At 43.2% G+C, this 16490-nt stretch overlaps 1 protein-coding gene across 1 annotated transcript in view; it reads left to right on the forward strand.

Moving 5' to 3' along the window:
* The window catches only part of CACUL1 (CDK2 associated cullin domain 1), a 378635-nt gene that overhangs the window by 131780 nt on the left and 230365 nt on the right, over nucleotides 1-16490 (forward strand). The window contains exon 4 of the mRNA XM_069239246.1: nucleotides 7792-7887. Within this exon, the coding sequence (XP_069095347.1) occupies nucleotides 7792-7887 (96 nt within the window). The remainder of the gene's footprint in view (nucleotides 1-7791; nucleotides 7888-16490) is intronic.

Here is a 16490-nt window from a genome sequence, read left to right on the forward strand (position 1 = left end):
CAACAAGTAACCCAATTTCTTACACCTCCTAAGTAATAGTCACCCAGCTGCTTGTTTTCACAATTTGATCTAAGTATAGTACCTTGTAATTGGGTAGCAGTGGAATGATTTGCCTTGGTGTGCTGTTCCTCAGGTGTCGTCTGCCTCCATTGTGAGGTTTCTGTTCTTCCCTTGGTTATTCTGAGCTCTGCATGTTGGGTTTCTCACAGTGCTGGGCACACCAAACACCCCGTTATCATATACTCTATTTCTAGGGAGCCATATTTAAATGGCAGCCTCTATATCAGACATCCCCTTCCTGCCTGCAAGTATATTTCCCTTTCGCCCCTTTGTATTGCTCCAGCCCTGCAGCTCTTAATACTGATTTCCACTGTGGTCCCCTTTTACATTGTCCTGCTTTTGCTGTACTCCTAAGCTGTGGGTAGGTAAGAAGACCTGCTCAGGCTAGTAGGACTCCATGTACTGGAGCCACCATGTTTCTGCTTCCTTGCGATGATGCGGTCCCAGGCTCAGCCTTCGGCAGCCCTGATCCTTGATGGCGACCTGTGCTCCTAAGTTACAGCTTGTTACCCTTGGTGCCTTTGGACAGCATTAAGGGCTGTTTCTGCACTACTACAAATAAAATTTAAAAATTATAAAAGTTTTCTTGGGCTACGAAGTTTCTGATCAATTCAACTTCATCTTAATATATCAAGATAATTATTGCAGAATAAAAGAACATTTCTGAATTTGTATATCTCAGTCGATTTTTGTCACAGAAATATCAAAACACAGCATCAGGTATGAAGAAAATGTCCTTCCCTTTAAACTTTTGTATTTATTTGATTCATGGGGACATTCTGTAAGATTGATATATATATATATATGTGTGTATTTTATTGTTTCAGCAAATACACACCCCTGTCCCCTGTCCATTAGGAGTGTGTTTCAGCAATCACAGTTAAAGATTCAGTAGTGGTTATATCACAAAGACACAGGTAAGTTCAGATATCGATATTGCACATACACCCCAGTACAACCAGGGTGATACATCAATACACAATTACATTGCCACTAATTCATCACCTGGTTCCCCCTCAGGGTCTTCCAAAACTTGTTGTAAAAGTATCTCAGCTAAATCCCATTCCACCCTACTGCCCTGCTCTTGTCTGGTAAACATTAGTCTGCGCAGTAGCCCACATTCTGTGCGCACCCATCTCACATATTCCCAGAACAACTGTTGTCCAGTGGGTGATTGGTTTGCGATCCTTTGCTTAACAATAAATTTTTTTGCATCCACCAGCCCCAATTTCACAATTTTTGCTACAGGTTTAGTATGTTTAGTTCTTTTCACCAAACCTAAAAGGTACAACTGGTTCAAGGGTTGTAATGGCATCTCTCAGGTCCCCCAATGCCTTAATCGCTGCCTCACAAACGTTCATCCCTCCTAGACACTCCCACCATATATGTATAAAGGTCCCTGCTGCTATTTTGCATTTAGGACATTTCTGAGACATAGAGGGGTCAATCCTATTCAGCCAGCACAGGGTAACATAATCTCTGTGAATACATTTGTAATGTATCATCTTGAGGCATGCGTTGCGTTAGACTTTCCTGCAGTTGCCTAGTATATGAGCCCACTCCCGATAGTGCAATGCTGTACCCATATCATTTTTCCACTGTAGCTTCAGTACTCCCATATGAGGAGTGTCTTTCAGTGTTAACAATGCATAGTCTGGTAATCCATTTACTCTCCCCTCCTTTGTCCGGTAAGGCACGGTTTATCACACATTTCTCAGGCTTCTGCAGGAATCCTACCCAGGCCTTGCGAATCACTGCATTCGCTCCTGCATAAGCTAAAAAGCAGCCACCTGTCACAGAAAGTTGCATAGCTCATCATTCGACCATTGTCATAAGGTCCCTGGAGTCTTGGGATGCCGCCATATGCCGCTGAAAAGAGGTGGTATCAGTTTTTATCTATATATATATATATATATATATATATATATATATATATATATATTTTCATCCTCATCTGCTTTGTACGCCTGTTCCCAGATACGCAAAATGGTCCTGACCGGTAATGGGAAAGCCCCTCCCTTCTTTCTGGAGACTAAGGGTAAAGCCAGAACCCCACATGGCCATGTCAGTCTTGTCTGAAGGTGAGTGACCGGGTCATTATGTTGTTCTATAAACAATGCCACCACATGCTGCAAAGAGATGCCCAGTAGTAGACCTGAAAGTTTGGTGTCTGCAGCCCTCCGCCATCCCATGGTAACTGTAGCACTCTATGGCTTATGTGCACTCTTCCATTACCTAGTACAGCAGCCGAAGCACTTCACCAGGGCGACAGAAACTTGCATCCGGTACCCTCATTGGCATGTGCTGCAACATGTATAATACTCTAGATAGTATAATCATTTTACTAAGCGCAACGCGTCCATAAAAGACATTGGGAAGCGAAACCACTTGTGTACTCTCAGTTCAGCGTTAAGTAAGGCCCCTACATTTGCCCCATACGTTTGAGTTAAGCTGCGACTCAAATATACTCCCAGATATTTGATAGGAGTCTTTTGTACCTACAGTAGATCCAATGAAGATTTATTTTGAGGTACATAGATGACAAAGAACCAATATAACGTGCATGGATGAAGGACAAACGCCGACACGTGTTTCGCCTCCTAGTGGGGCTTTCTCAAGGCTATTAAAATATTCTTAAGGTAAATTCTTATAAACCTTCATTATCATATTGGATTGATCAAGGAACATATCAAATGGATTAGCACCGTATTATATAAATTCACAGGATAAATCCCTTCATTTGAGACCGACAATCTAAAGGCCTGGTTCTTTGTCATATATGTACCTCCAAATAAATCTTCATTAGATCTTCTGACCTGGCTGGATATGTTAATTTAAATAAGAACAGTGATGTGAAGACATGGACTAATAAGTTAAAATATGGGTTTACCAATACTCTATTACCAGCCACCTGAGGTTTGTTAAGCTGATCTATCTTCTCACAACCTTGGAGCTTTGAGCATGCATGAGACATGCCCATCTCGGGTCATTCTCTAGTATTGTAGACTCAGTCCAATTAGTCCTCCGCTGGTGGCCTCTGTTCAGTACTTTTGCAGGCAGTTCTCATCCAACAAACCTCCAACCCCAAAAATCCCTTAGCATTACAAAGTTCCATGATTTGACTTCCGCAATAACACCGATCTTTGATGGAAAGAACATCAGATATTCAATCTCTCATTCCTAAAGGTGTTGCTAAATCGCATCAAAGGAGCTTCTGTTTTTGGATAGGCAGAATGAAATCTGGAAACGCTCTGATAATGGTGCTCTTATACTTTAGGTCACCTTGCCTTTTAGCTTCCTGCATAATACACCTTAGTCTCAATAGTTGAATAATGGAGCTATTATAATCCATGAAGGCTGGTCAGGTCGTCTGCCAGAAGGGAGCTGTGCACACGCTCAGCAGAGAAGAACTTGGAGTGTCCCTTGGGTTTCAGATGATTGACAGCCTAATCCTTAACTAAGAGATCTGCTCTTGAGCCCTCAGCCTTCTGGTACCCCCAGAAGGCGGATATTGTTTTATCGTGACCACCCCTTAGCATTCTGGAGCCTTACCTGGACTGCCATGCTTACTTTTTCAGGACAGATACCATGGATCACAAGAAAGTGACCTCCTCTTTAATGTCAGAATTGTTGTCTCTGGCAGTTTCACTTCGTCACCAATTTTCCTGAGATCCATCTCCACAGCAGCAGTATCTATCTTGGATTCTAGGGTAGTCTTGGTATTCCTGGCAGCAAGAATCACATCTTTGAGTAGGTTCATCATCCAATATATTTGATGCTCCACCCGGCTCCACAAATTGACTTTTTGTCTCCCTTCTCCCTCCCAACTTCCTCTGAACAATCTCTCAGGAAGGCATAATTGTCTTCAGTTCAATTGTAATCCTCCATATGGGGCAAAGCACTCAAGGGTGCTGTTGCAGCTCAAAAGGCAGTCAACAAGTTGTGCCTCTAGGCAGCTCTAGGCCCAGTGCATCTTGTTTGGAGGGGGATCCAGAAGGCTAGCTGCAGCTCTGCAGGCCCGACCAGGCTGAGCTTACTATCTGATGCAGAGCCCAGTACTTGTTTTCCTCTCAGCTTCTTCCTCTAGGCCCTCTGCGTTATCCAAATCATCAGCTCACCAGTGCACAGCCAGCTCCTTAGTAGCCTCATGATATCTCTTCGCCAGACGAGGCACACACAATGCACACACTGCCCAGAGTCGGTCTTTGGTAGATTGCTGTGAGGCTCCACTGCAGCCAGTCAACCAAATTGTGAAGGTGCAGTTGTAACTTTTGGCAGCCGTTAATCTCCAGACCCTCCCGTCAGGGTAAAGACATCAATCCCGCGATTTCACTATGCTTTACAGGGCTCACGGGGTGATTCATTGCGCTGGATAGCAGATTTTTAAACATATCATCAGGGATATCAGTTGCCCAGTTTGGGAGCTGCCCTAGCACACCACCATTTACCTAGCACTCCCAACACTGTATGCATAGATGAGGATATTTTATGCTAGAACCAATTGAAGTTTATTAGTAGTTGCCTTGCAACCCCACATACGTGCATGATAAATTACTACCCAAATGCTTCCACCATGGAAGGCATTGGGGTCACAATTATACTGAAGAATAAAGAAAAACAACATGTACTCTTGAGGACATTACATAATGATTTTCTATGGTACAGCTCAAATGTTGAGATTGCAACTCATCAGTGATAATTCTTGAGAACTGATGCAATGGATTCTGATTCCTGTTCCTTTACTCCTTGATTATACATGAACAAGTGATGATCCATTTGCACATATATCGCCCATGCTGCATTGGTTTAAATACTGAGATGCTATAACATCAAAGAAGTCCAGTTGGATGGTCTTTCAGCCTTAAAGTAGCCTGTATGTTGCTCCTTGATTTTGTAATTTCTAAAAACCGAAACAGTCTAGATTACCTCTTGGGTGTCATTTTTTTTTTTTTTTTAATTATCAAATTGTTTGGTTTCTGAATGGCCTTGGGGTGCAGGAACTAAGGGCTTTCCTTGACTATTCTTCTGTGAAAAAACACTATCCTCTCCATGGTATTGGCTCATTAACAAGTGTAGTGGTCGAATGGTTAAATAAAGCAACTAATTACACAGGGCTTGTAAGGCAGGAAAAGGGCTCTCTCCTTGTTTCCCTTTGGGCCTAAATAGCCTCTTGATCCTGCCGGATCCGGGAACGTGTTCATTTTAAGAATCAAGAACATTGAGAATATTACCTCCTGAATAGTCTGTATTTCAATCTATTAAAAATGTAAAGCTTTTTGTTATCTTCGGAACATGTTTTTATTCTGTGATGTGTTATCCCTGTGACTGTTGCATTGTATGGTGTCCAGGTTGTTCAGTTAAGGCTTTTCCCGGCACCAAGAAACCTTAATGTGCCTTACAAAAACCTTGTACAAATAAACCTTATTGTGCTCTATAGAAACACGTAATGGTACACCCTGTGCCCATGGTTGGTGCAAGGGTTGTGGTCTCATTAGATGCATTGACAAATTGCTTTCTTCCTTTGAAGTTACAGCATAAGAAATTCTTATTGTAATGACATCTGCAGCATGGCACCTTAATCATTTTCCTACATTGCCTTACATTTTGTACCAGTCTGATTGCATTATTTAATTAGGACGTGCGTCCAAGCGCAGTCATACGTAGCAAATTCCTTCATTTAATGTGCTTCGCTAGTGCCCCCTCAAGCAGCTGTACTCTGTAAAGAACAGGTATTCAAATTGTGACGCAGGGACCCGGGGGAAGGGTGCGTTCATTAATGACAAGTGTGGCACGAGTTACACTGGTGAACAATGAGCTATGCAGGGAATGCTGGGGTCTCTGTGCTTGGTAAAGTCTAGTGGTTTGACCAGTCGGAGGTAGAATGGAGCACGCCGGGAGGCATCTGGCTGTGGCTGTATCATAAGAGCCTAACATGAAATGGAGAACATGCATCCTCTTTGAGTGGCTCCGGAATCTTGTGGGAAGACCGTGCCATCCACCTACAAGATCGTGTTCCTGGCGAACACAGACAAACATAATGCTGAAAGCCGTGCTTTAATTTAAGTGAAACTAAACACTGGCCATGATACTGTCTAACAAGTAATCAAGAACGTTTTTTGTAAGTCAGGTCATGGGTGGCATCTAAATAATCCCCAATGTCTCACCCCTTATTTCAGTGTTTGAATGGTTGTGTTCAGAACTGTCGGGTGGTACCGTTTCATGTCAAACCCATTTAGCCAGCCGTAGAATTTTAGCCAACAGTGCAGGGCGACTTGTGGTCTCTCATTTACTGTTGTACGGATGGGCTGCAAAATTGCATCATGCAAAGTGTTTTTAGCTAAAAAGTCCCATCTGTCTCAACATGTCACAAATAGAATGGAGGCAATTTCCGACTGGGTACAATAGTGGAAAAGAGCAGAATAAACATTTTTTTTTTTCAAATGTACTTAACAACCTTCTAAAGTCCTGTACATAATGTTGCACATTTATACAATTTATAGGAGTTACTGTATGGAAAAAGTAAAATAAAATATTGCTTTTGCAAAAGTGTTTGAATAAGTCCCCAATCCACGTTCTTTCTTGAAATATTTGGCTTACTTTACTTTGTTTTGCACTACAGGTATCAAAGTGTGAGAAATTGAAATACACTACTGCAATTCAGTTTTGTCTTTATTTTTTAAAGGTAGTGCCCTCATGCCCAATACAATGATTTAGCTTGCTTGTATTACATAACATCTTACAGAATAATTGTAAGAACAGTGGTTTGTCATTTTAGGGCTGCATGGTAAAATTATTTTACCTGTGGACTGCAGCCTTAAAATGTTTGAAGACCAATGCAGAAAACAACTCTAGCCTAAATGCTGTGCATGTTAGGACTACATCTCCCCCACGCTATCCTGATAATTCAGCACTCTGCATTACCTTGTTGAAGTATGTGTGTACCCTTGACTTGAAGTGGAATCTTTCTTCACCAGCCCGAGGAAGGAGTGAACCTGGTCAGGAATCGTTGGTGCCCTCCCATGGAGTTTGGCTACGCACCCAAAAGCTGCAATTACATCCCACCTTCTAGACGCACTAATCATTTCATCAGTGTTTTCAAATCTGAACTAAACGCCTCCTGTTCAACTGATTGATTCAGCCAGCTACATCCTAATTCTTCACCTTTGACAAGCCCCAAGCTGTAACCACTCTTATGCAACCTTTTCTCTCCCTTCCACCATCCATTGCAAGAAAAGTAGCTACTTCCAGCCTTGCCACCTTGTATTTACTGTATTGCACCATTCTACCCTCTTCTTGACAGTAATTTTAAACTGAACTATATTGCATTTTTTTGTACACGTGGTTCTCTCCCTCACTAGAAATCTTGCTATATTATTTTATTTTGATGATGTGTAAATAAATGAATAACTAAATTATCTGTGGGTGTCTATTCTGTTTTGTGCCGTGCTATCTGTTCCTGTATTTCAGATACTTGCATGACTCCTATAACACCTCTAAATACTGATCCCAGAGCTCTGCATAGGTCATTTAGTTTGTTCGTGTTCTCTCACAGTACTTATATTCTCTGTCCTTGCATTGAACAAGGATTTTCTCATAGGTTTTATGCAAAGTACCTCAGGTAGAGTTGCCTAAAAATCCACCTTTGTGTTCCATGATTCGTATTTGCGAATATAAAGGCTGACTGTTGCCTTGAGAACAGTAGCCTGACCTTGTTGTTTTCTTCTTTTGTAGGTCAGCCCTCCAGATCTTTATGTAGAAAGATTTAACATTGCTCTGGCACAATACATGGGAGCGTTGCAGAGCATCGTGCCTCTTTTCATATATATGGTAAGTACTGAAGTCAGTCATTTTAAATATTTAAAATTACCTGCTTTGATTATAGTACGAACCAATACATTGTAAAAGAAAAAAAAAGTCCACTTGATATATTCTCTTATCGGGTTATTAAATAAAGTGCTTTTTTGTTGTTGTTTTCCAGAAAAACAGGCAAACAGCCTAATTTATCATACTTTTAAGGTCGGTTAATGTTTAGTATGAAGCTAATTGACAAGTGAAACAAAATAGATCTATATCTGGCGGAGTTCCTCCTATCTAACGTGTTGGTGACCTTGAAAGTTTTGTGAATTTTTAAGTCTTATATATATATTTTAGCATGCTTGTTCAGGCTGTAGGAAGTCTGCCTTTTCTGCATGGCCACCCTACATTTTTCACCTTTGCTGGACCCTACTTTGTTTGCTGGTTTTACAACTAGTGACAAGTAGCAAAGTGCCTATTTTCCCCCTCAAACATGGCTGAATTAGCCTATTCCAGATTGGTCTATTTAACTTGCTTTTACGTGCTTATATGTCTCTAGCTCATGGTGATTCAAAGTGCACCCGAGGCCTGGATATTAAGTGGCACTAATGGACTTCAGCATCTACTATGCCATCCACAAATGTGACAAAGCAAACATGGCTTTCCACCTACCCTGTGTAACCTGACTGCTGCATTGCAGTATGTTAAAATAACCCTATTTGAAAGGTAAAAACGTCACCCTTATACAAAGCCTTGTAGCCTACAAGTGTAGCCTGCATGGTATTTAAAAGTGGCATGTGTAAAAACACAAAAGGCTGAAGGGAGAGAGATGACACCTCTGACTTCCACAGAATATAGATGGAGTTGGGCTGTGGGCATCCTTTTTGACATTAGAGTCAAATCCTGCTTTCTCAATTTTTGAAAGGGCGATAACAGGATTCCAAGATAATTCTTATGGATCCCCTGTCTGGTTGCTTAAAGACCCAATGTTGGTCTTACCAGCCTGGGTGTGTTGTTGGTGCAGTGCCTGTCCCTAACTGGATTTTAGTGGAAGGGCACTAGGATTACCATAGCACACTCCCCATACACATCTGTAACCCTTGGAGCCCAAGTTGAGTGTTTCCAAAGAATTGTGCAGTCTTGGATTTGCTGTGATGCATTGCATTTTGGGACAGTTTTGCAGTAAGACAAACAGGAGCTGCTGTAAAAGTATGCAGGTCGGTTGTATGACATGACCATTACCATGCATATACCTTTACCACACATGCCTTTACAGCAAAAGGTAAGTATACATAAGGTAAAAGAAACACGCATATATAGAAAAAAACAAAGGTTATGGGGAGGTTATAGTTAGGTTCTGAATTTACTCATATAAAACCATAGAAATTCAGCAGTTATAGTTTGTTCATTCATTCATAAAACTTTATTTTGGCATCCAGTGCCATAAAAGTCACACAACACCACAATAAATAATAAATTAAGATTCATAAAATGGAAATTTGCTTAAAATAAATAAAAACGATGCACAAAGAGTAAAAAACAGACAGTCCCAAAATACAGTATGGGGGCTGAAAAATACAAGTAGGTCTACAGGGACATAGTAGCTAGGCAATCTTGACCAGTTTCCTTCTGATGCGCCACATTCCTCTGAGGAATTTGGCAACTGCAATGGGCAGACTAGACTCTGATTTTAAAATCCTCATGGCTGTAGCATGATCTTGGGTCTCAAGCCGTTTGCAGGTTGGCACCAGCCATTTCCTCCATAAAGGAGTGTAAGATGGGCATACGAAGAAGACATCGGCGGTTCACTCCTGGGACAAGTTGCAGCTGGAACATGACTTATTGGTAGGGGCCCTATTCTGCCATATACTAGTAAAGGTTTTAAGAGGGAGGGAACCAAATCTAAATTGCATATAGAGCTTCCTGTCAGTCGGATCTAGAATGCTATCCAGGTAAGGGTCTAGCAACCAGGTAGACTTAAAGTCCAGAAACTCGCTAGTTGCCCTAATGAGAGTGAGCGAGATTTAGACTCAATTACCCACTCCCAGTAACACAACTTCATTCTTTCTTTGGTCGGTGGTGACCCTGTGTATGAGGAGTTCCATGAGTCTCCCATCCCAGTGGCAATCAATGATGACTTGACTGAATAGATCCACTGGATCTTATTGGAGGTACCTAAAGAACAAACTTCCCTGAACGCGGTGGCATAGGCGGAAAGTTTGGGAGTTGCCATGATTCTCTTCCACAACAGCAACGGTCTAAAACCAGCTATGGCAGCTAATGGTTTACGGGCCAGATCCAAATGCAAAGGAAGAAGTGGGGTACTCAGGGGCAGGAAGGTGAGCTTTCTCATGAACATGTTTTCTATACGGGTAAGCTCCTTTACATCCTCAAAGCCCCAGAATCCAGCCCTGTAAAGTGGTGTGCCGACAGACTTCATGTTGTTGATCTGGAGAGCAGCAGCTATTGGTCGTGTAGTGGATGCATGGTGCTCCCTTAGAAGGACGCCCACCAGCTGGCTAAATTTTAATGATACAGAATTAATATTGGTTTTCCAGGATATTGAGTCTCATAGTTTGATCCCCAAATATTCAAAGGTGTTAACTCGTTGTAATTTAGACCCACCTAGAGAAAGGTTTCCCTTGTATAATCTGTGTGGGTTAATAACCATTAACTTGATTTTGGAAGTGTTTATTTCTAAGCCTCTCTTGGGAGCAGAAATCATCAAATCAATTCATCGAGGATTGGAGGCCCATCAGGGTTTTGGATACTATCAGGGTATCATCTGCGAACAGAAGTGTTGCAATCTTTTCGTTGCCTAGGGCTGGTACATCAGAGGGCTGCAATGTGAGGTGTTGAATGACCTGGTTCAAATATAGGGAGAAGAGAGTTGGAGCTATTAAGCGACCCTGCCAAACACCCCTGACTACCTTGATCAGATTGGCGAGATCACCCTGGTTCCCCCAACGTACTTTTGCAAAATTGGCCTCGTGTAATCGAATGATTGTGGTCAGGAGCCCTGGAGGCATTCCCATCTCGTTGAGGACCTCCCAGAGTTTACCTCTGGGGAGCAGGTCGAATGCAGATTTGAGATCTATAAAGGCTACATAGAGACTTCCCTTCCCTATCACTACAAACTTCCAGTACAGGAGCAGAAACCGAAACACCTGATCCATGGTACTTGTTTTGGGCCTAAAGCCAGCCTGGAATGGGGTCAGGATGTTATTCTCGGAGATCCAGTCGTGGATTTTTGATAGTAGTGCATGACAAAATACCTTTTGCACTGTATCATTAAGGCTTATGGGCCTATAGTTGGCGGCTAGGGACCTAATACCTTTCTTGTAGATGGTGTTACCTCAGCACCCCTCCATGACTTTTATAATGGGGACTTCCCTAGCAATTGTATGGATAAAAGGAGGATGTACTCAGCCCATTTGTCGATGTTATGAAGAAAAAGGTCAATGGGAATGCCATTGGGGCCAGCAGCTTTCAAACGTACTATGTTATTTATTGCATCTCGGATGTCTCCCAGGTTAAACAAACCGTCACAATGGGTGGTATTCGGCTGGGGTGGGAGTAAAGGGGCAAAGATGGTTGTGAATTGGCTTTTGACATTGTAGAGGGAATTGAAATGTTGGAACCAGTCTGAGGGCTGGATATTATTGGCAATTTCAGGAACTCCCCTTTGGTTTCTTTTGCTTACCATAAGCCTAAAGGATCTAGAATCCCTGCGTTCACAAGCAACCTTCATAAGTCTCCAACTTTCCTCCTCCCAGTCTTTCCTGGCCTTGTTCTGCGTCTGCTTATACAGGTTCAACAGAGTCCTAACTCGGGCAACATCTTTTTGCTTGATTGCATTAATTAGATTTGTTCGGGCCAACCAACAGTCTCGATTATACCAGTTATCTCCCTCGCGGGGCAGAGCACTACGAGTGTTGTGGGCAGCTGCCATGGTTAATAGCTTCCCTCTTCCATTGTGGATATCAATGCTACACAGTGTGTCAGATCTTGATTGATGGAAGAGAGAATGTCGTCTCGCAGGACAACCTTTCTTCGTCTTAGACACAGTCTGCTGTTCTCGACCTGAACCACCTTGGTTACTTTGGCGCTCGTTGTCACAATAGGCGCCCTTCCACAGGGGGGCTCTAAACTAAGACAGAGTGGACTGTGGTCACTGTCTATTTGGGTCCGGACTACCATGTCATCAACCAAATGCCAGTGTGAGAGGTCCATCAGAATAGTTAGTTATTTCAAGTAACCATAACTTGCGCCCTAAGGTAACTATAACTTGCACACTCAACATACACAGTTTTCTCACCAAAAATTTTATTGCAAATGTTGTGATAATATAAATAATGCCATAGTGGTGGTCATCAATGATGTAATAGCTGTGCATCGTGAAGGCGCAAGTTGTAGTTACCTTAGGGTGTGAGTTATAGTTACTTGAAATAACTTTAACTATAACTGCACAATTTCTGTAGTTTTGTACGAGTAAATTCAGAACCTAACTGTAACGTCCCTGTAACATTTGTTTTTCAGCGTTTATTTTTTAAATTTTTTTTTTAATGTAAAGTAATTTTACTTACTACACGTTATTCCAAACACTAGTGCGCACGGCCTGCGGCCACACGGAGTTACAGTTGGCAGGCCGTGCTGAGCATTGCAACATATTCGTTCTCTGCGTGGGTCTGTGAGTGGGTGCATGAGTGTCTGAGTGAATGACTTGGTGTATGGATGAGTGTGGTTTTTTTTTTTTTTTTCGCGAATTTGTTTTAGTTATGATGAATTTGTGAATATTGCACTGCTTGAAAAAAATATATTTTTAAGGGCATAATTTAATCCTCACAGACCTCAGTATCACAGCACTGGGGGTCAGGGTATCTCACCCTGACCCTTTATGCCACATCATTTTATTTCTCAGCCCCGGGCACCGTCTCCCGGGACCTTAAAATGGCGGCCACAACTTTATGGTCAGATTGCGGCCAGCCAGTCACAGCATTCCTGTTGTTCCGCGCATTTGCAAATTCGCTGTGATCGCCGCAAAGGATTTGCATCGAATACAAATTTGTTTTCCCTTTAATAGCTCCTAAACTACTGAATGGAGTTATATCAAAAAAGCAAAAGCGTAACCTGCGTACCGAAAGCTAGCCTTTTGCCAAATTTCGTGTCATTCCTTCCAGCGTTTTGGGCTGAAGCCTTGTCTAAAGGTCCTGTGGGAATTACCATGGGAAATGCAACTTTTTTGACACCCGCCTCCTTTTTCTCAGCCCCGATTGATGGATCAACCCAAAACTTTCCATGCACAACAAGAATCAGCGGGGCACTTTGTTTTGGAAAATTTAGTGAAGATTCGTCAAACGGTGCCAAAGATATAGGCAAGTCAAAAAATGCTTATGGAAACATGGCTCTAACTATAATTGCCTACTGGCAACTGCCTGTATTATATTTTTATAAATGTATATATGTGTATGTTCGATGGCATGTGTAGCTGCAGATACACATGCTGTGCACTGTTCCTGCCATCTAGTGTTGGGCTCGGAGTGTTACAAGTTGTTTTTCTTCGAAGAAGTCTTTTCGAGTCACCGGACCGAGTGACTCCTCCCTTTCGGTTCCATTGCGCATGGGCGTCGACTCCATCTTAGATTGTTTTCTTTCCGCCATCATCGGGTTCGGACGTGTTCCTCTTCGCTCCGTAGTTCGAATCGGGAAAACTTAGAAAAACATCGAAATCCGTCAGTATTGTTTGCGTTCGGGACCGGTTTAGTATAAATACATCGGCACTGACAACAAGACCGCTTCGGCGTCCCTTCTGGACTTTCGCACTTACCCAAGGCCTGGTCGGCCCGACCACACCCGTCGTCGAAGACTCATGGACCGGACCCCCTTCCGTTTCTGTCTGACGTGTTGCGCCAAGTATCCTTATACAGACCAGCATTGGGTCTGTAACCTGTGTTTGTCGCCCGAACACAGAGAGGATACTTGTGAGGCCTGCAAAGCTTTTCGATCCAAGAAGACCCTAAGAGATCGGCGCGCAAGACGTTTGTAGATGGCATCGAAGCCGACACAACACTTCGACATAGAGGAGGAAGAAACACAAATTTCCATTCAGGGTTCGGACTCGGATGACTCTGACGGGGATCGGCCACCGACGGCGGCGCAAAAAGTGAGAACACCTGTCCCAGACCCAAGGTCAGATAAAGAAACACAAGGCCTCGTGGACGCCACTGCCGGAAGGCCATGGCTCGACCCACAAAAAAGGCGGTGACCAAATACCAACATTGGCATCGAAAAAGGCCAAAATAATGCTGAAGACTTCCGACTCGGGTCGAGAAACCAGCACCGAAAAGAGTCGACATCGAGTGGTCAAGCCGAGCAAACCTCTGAAAAGCCTCTCGGAGCTGAGACTGACAGTATCCATCGGGGTTTCGGTACCGAAAAAAACGGCTCCAGAGCCGAAAAAGACTTCCTATATGGAAGAGCAGGGGCTCTCTCAACAGCTCAAGGAAAGGCACAGATTCGAGCAGGAACTGGATTTGGAAGAGCTTGACCAAGCTCAACCAAGGCTACAAATCCAGAAAGACACAGGGAAAATACAAACCATCCCTCCGCTCAAGTGTAAGAGAAAACTGGCTTTTCATGAGACTGAAATGCAACCAAAAGCCAAAGTGGTTAGAGAAAGGTCACCACCCCCACATTTCTCACCACAAATGTCCCCACTTCACTCGCCGCAACTGTCACCAGTGGGTACACCAATGGCACAGTCACCCACACATACTGGGATGACGCAGGACAATGCGGACCCCTGGGATCTCTACAACCCACCAGTTTCGGACAACAGTCCTGAGTGCTATCCTTCAAAGCCTTCACCTCCAGAGGATAGCACGTCTTACACACAGGTACTGGCAAGAGCAGCAACATTTCACAATGTTACAATGCATTCAGAACCAGTTGAGGATGACTTTCTGTTTAACACTCTGGCATCCACACATGCTTCGTATCAAAGCTTGCCAATGTTACCGGGCTTGCTTAAGCATGCACAACAGGTTTTCCAGGAACCAGTAAAAGGAAGGGCCATCACGCCAAGGGTCGAGAAAAAACTATAAACCGCCCCGTCAGACCCTGTGTTTATTACACAACAGCTCCCTCCGGACTCAGTTGTAGTGGTTGGCTGCAAGAAAGCCGTAAGTTTGACGTGGCAGGGAAAAGAGTGGCATCGCAAGCGGCCAATCAGTGGCGTATTGTCAACTCACAAGCCCTCCTTGCCCACTACGACAGAGCACATTGGGACGAGCTGCAGGATATTATCCAACATCTACCAAAGGAGCATCAAAAACGTGCCCAACAGGTGGTGGAGGAGGGACAGGCCATCTCCAACAACCAGATCCGCTCTGCACTGGACTCTGCTGATACAGCGGCACAGACTGTCAATACAGCAGTTACCATTAGAAGGCATGCATGGCTACGAAGTTCTGGTTTTAAGCCAGAAATACAGCAGGCGGTATTAAATATGCCGTTCAACCAACACCAACTATTCGGGCCGGAGGTGGACACCGCAATAGAGAAAATGAAAAAAGACACGGACACGGCATAAGCCATGGGCGCGCTCTATTCTTCTCAGTACAGGGGAACATTTAGGAAGCCGCAGTTTAGGCGAGGGTTTAGACACCAACCCTCAGAGCCATCCACCTCCCAAACAAAACCCACTTACCAGTCTCAGTACCAGAGAGGGGGGTTTCGTGGTTCCTATAGAGGACAGTTCCCAAGAGGAAAATTTCAGCCTGCCAAGCAGACCCCTAGTAGCAAGCAGTGACTTCAATGTCACACTCACCCAACACACATCACCAGTGGGGGGGAGATTAACAAAATACCACAACAATTGGGCACACATTACCACGGACAAATGGGTTCTATCAATTATCCAACATGGTTACTGCATAGAGTTCACAATATTCCCTCCAGATGTTCCCCCAAGAACGCACAAGATGTCAGAACAACACTTAGACCTATTACAAATAGAGGTCCAAGCAAAACAAGCCATAGAACTAGTACCTTATCACCAAAAAGAAACAGGGGTTTACTCCCTATATTTCCTTATTCCAAAAAAAGACAAAACGTTAAGGCCTATTCTAGATCTCAGAACGTTAAATCTGTTCATCAAATCAGATCATTTCCAAATGGTAACACTACAGGACGTAGTTCCCTTACTAAAACAAGGGGAATACATGGCAACACTGGATCTAAAGGATGCGTATTTTCACATTCCCATTCATCCATCTCACAGGAAATACCTCAGGTTTGTATTACATGGCAAACATTACCAATTCAAAGTGTTGCCTTTCGGGATAACAACAGCACCCAGGGTATTTACAAAATGCCTAGCCGTAGTAGCAGCTCATATAAGGAGACATCACATGCACGTATTCCCGTATCTAGATGATTGGCTAATAAAAGTCAACACTCAACACCAATGTCAAATCCACACGCAATATGTAATAGATACTCTACACAAACCAGGGTTTTCTATAAATTACCAAAAATCTCACAACCATCCCAAATACAGCAATACTTGGGAGCCACACTCAACACACAAAGGGCAATTGCCACTACAAGTCCACAAAGAGTTCAATCGTTTCAAA

Source organism: Pleurodeles waltl, chromosome 6 (genome assembly GCF_031143425.1).
Source record: "Pleurodeles waltl isolate 20211129_DDA chromosome 6, aPleWal1.hap1.20221129, whole genome shotgun sequence".
NCBI classification, from domain to species: domain Eukaryota; kingdom Metazoa; phylum Chordata; class Amphibia; order Caudata; family Salamandridae; genus Pleurodeles; species Pleurodeles waltl.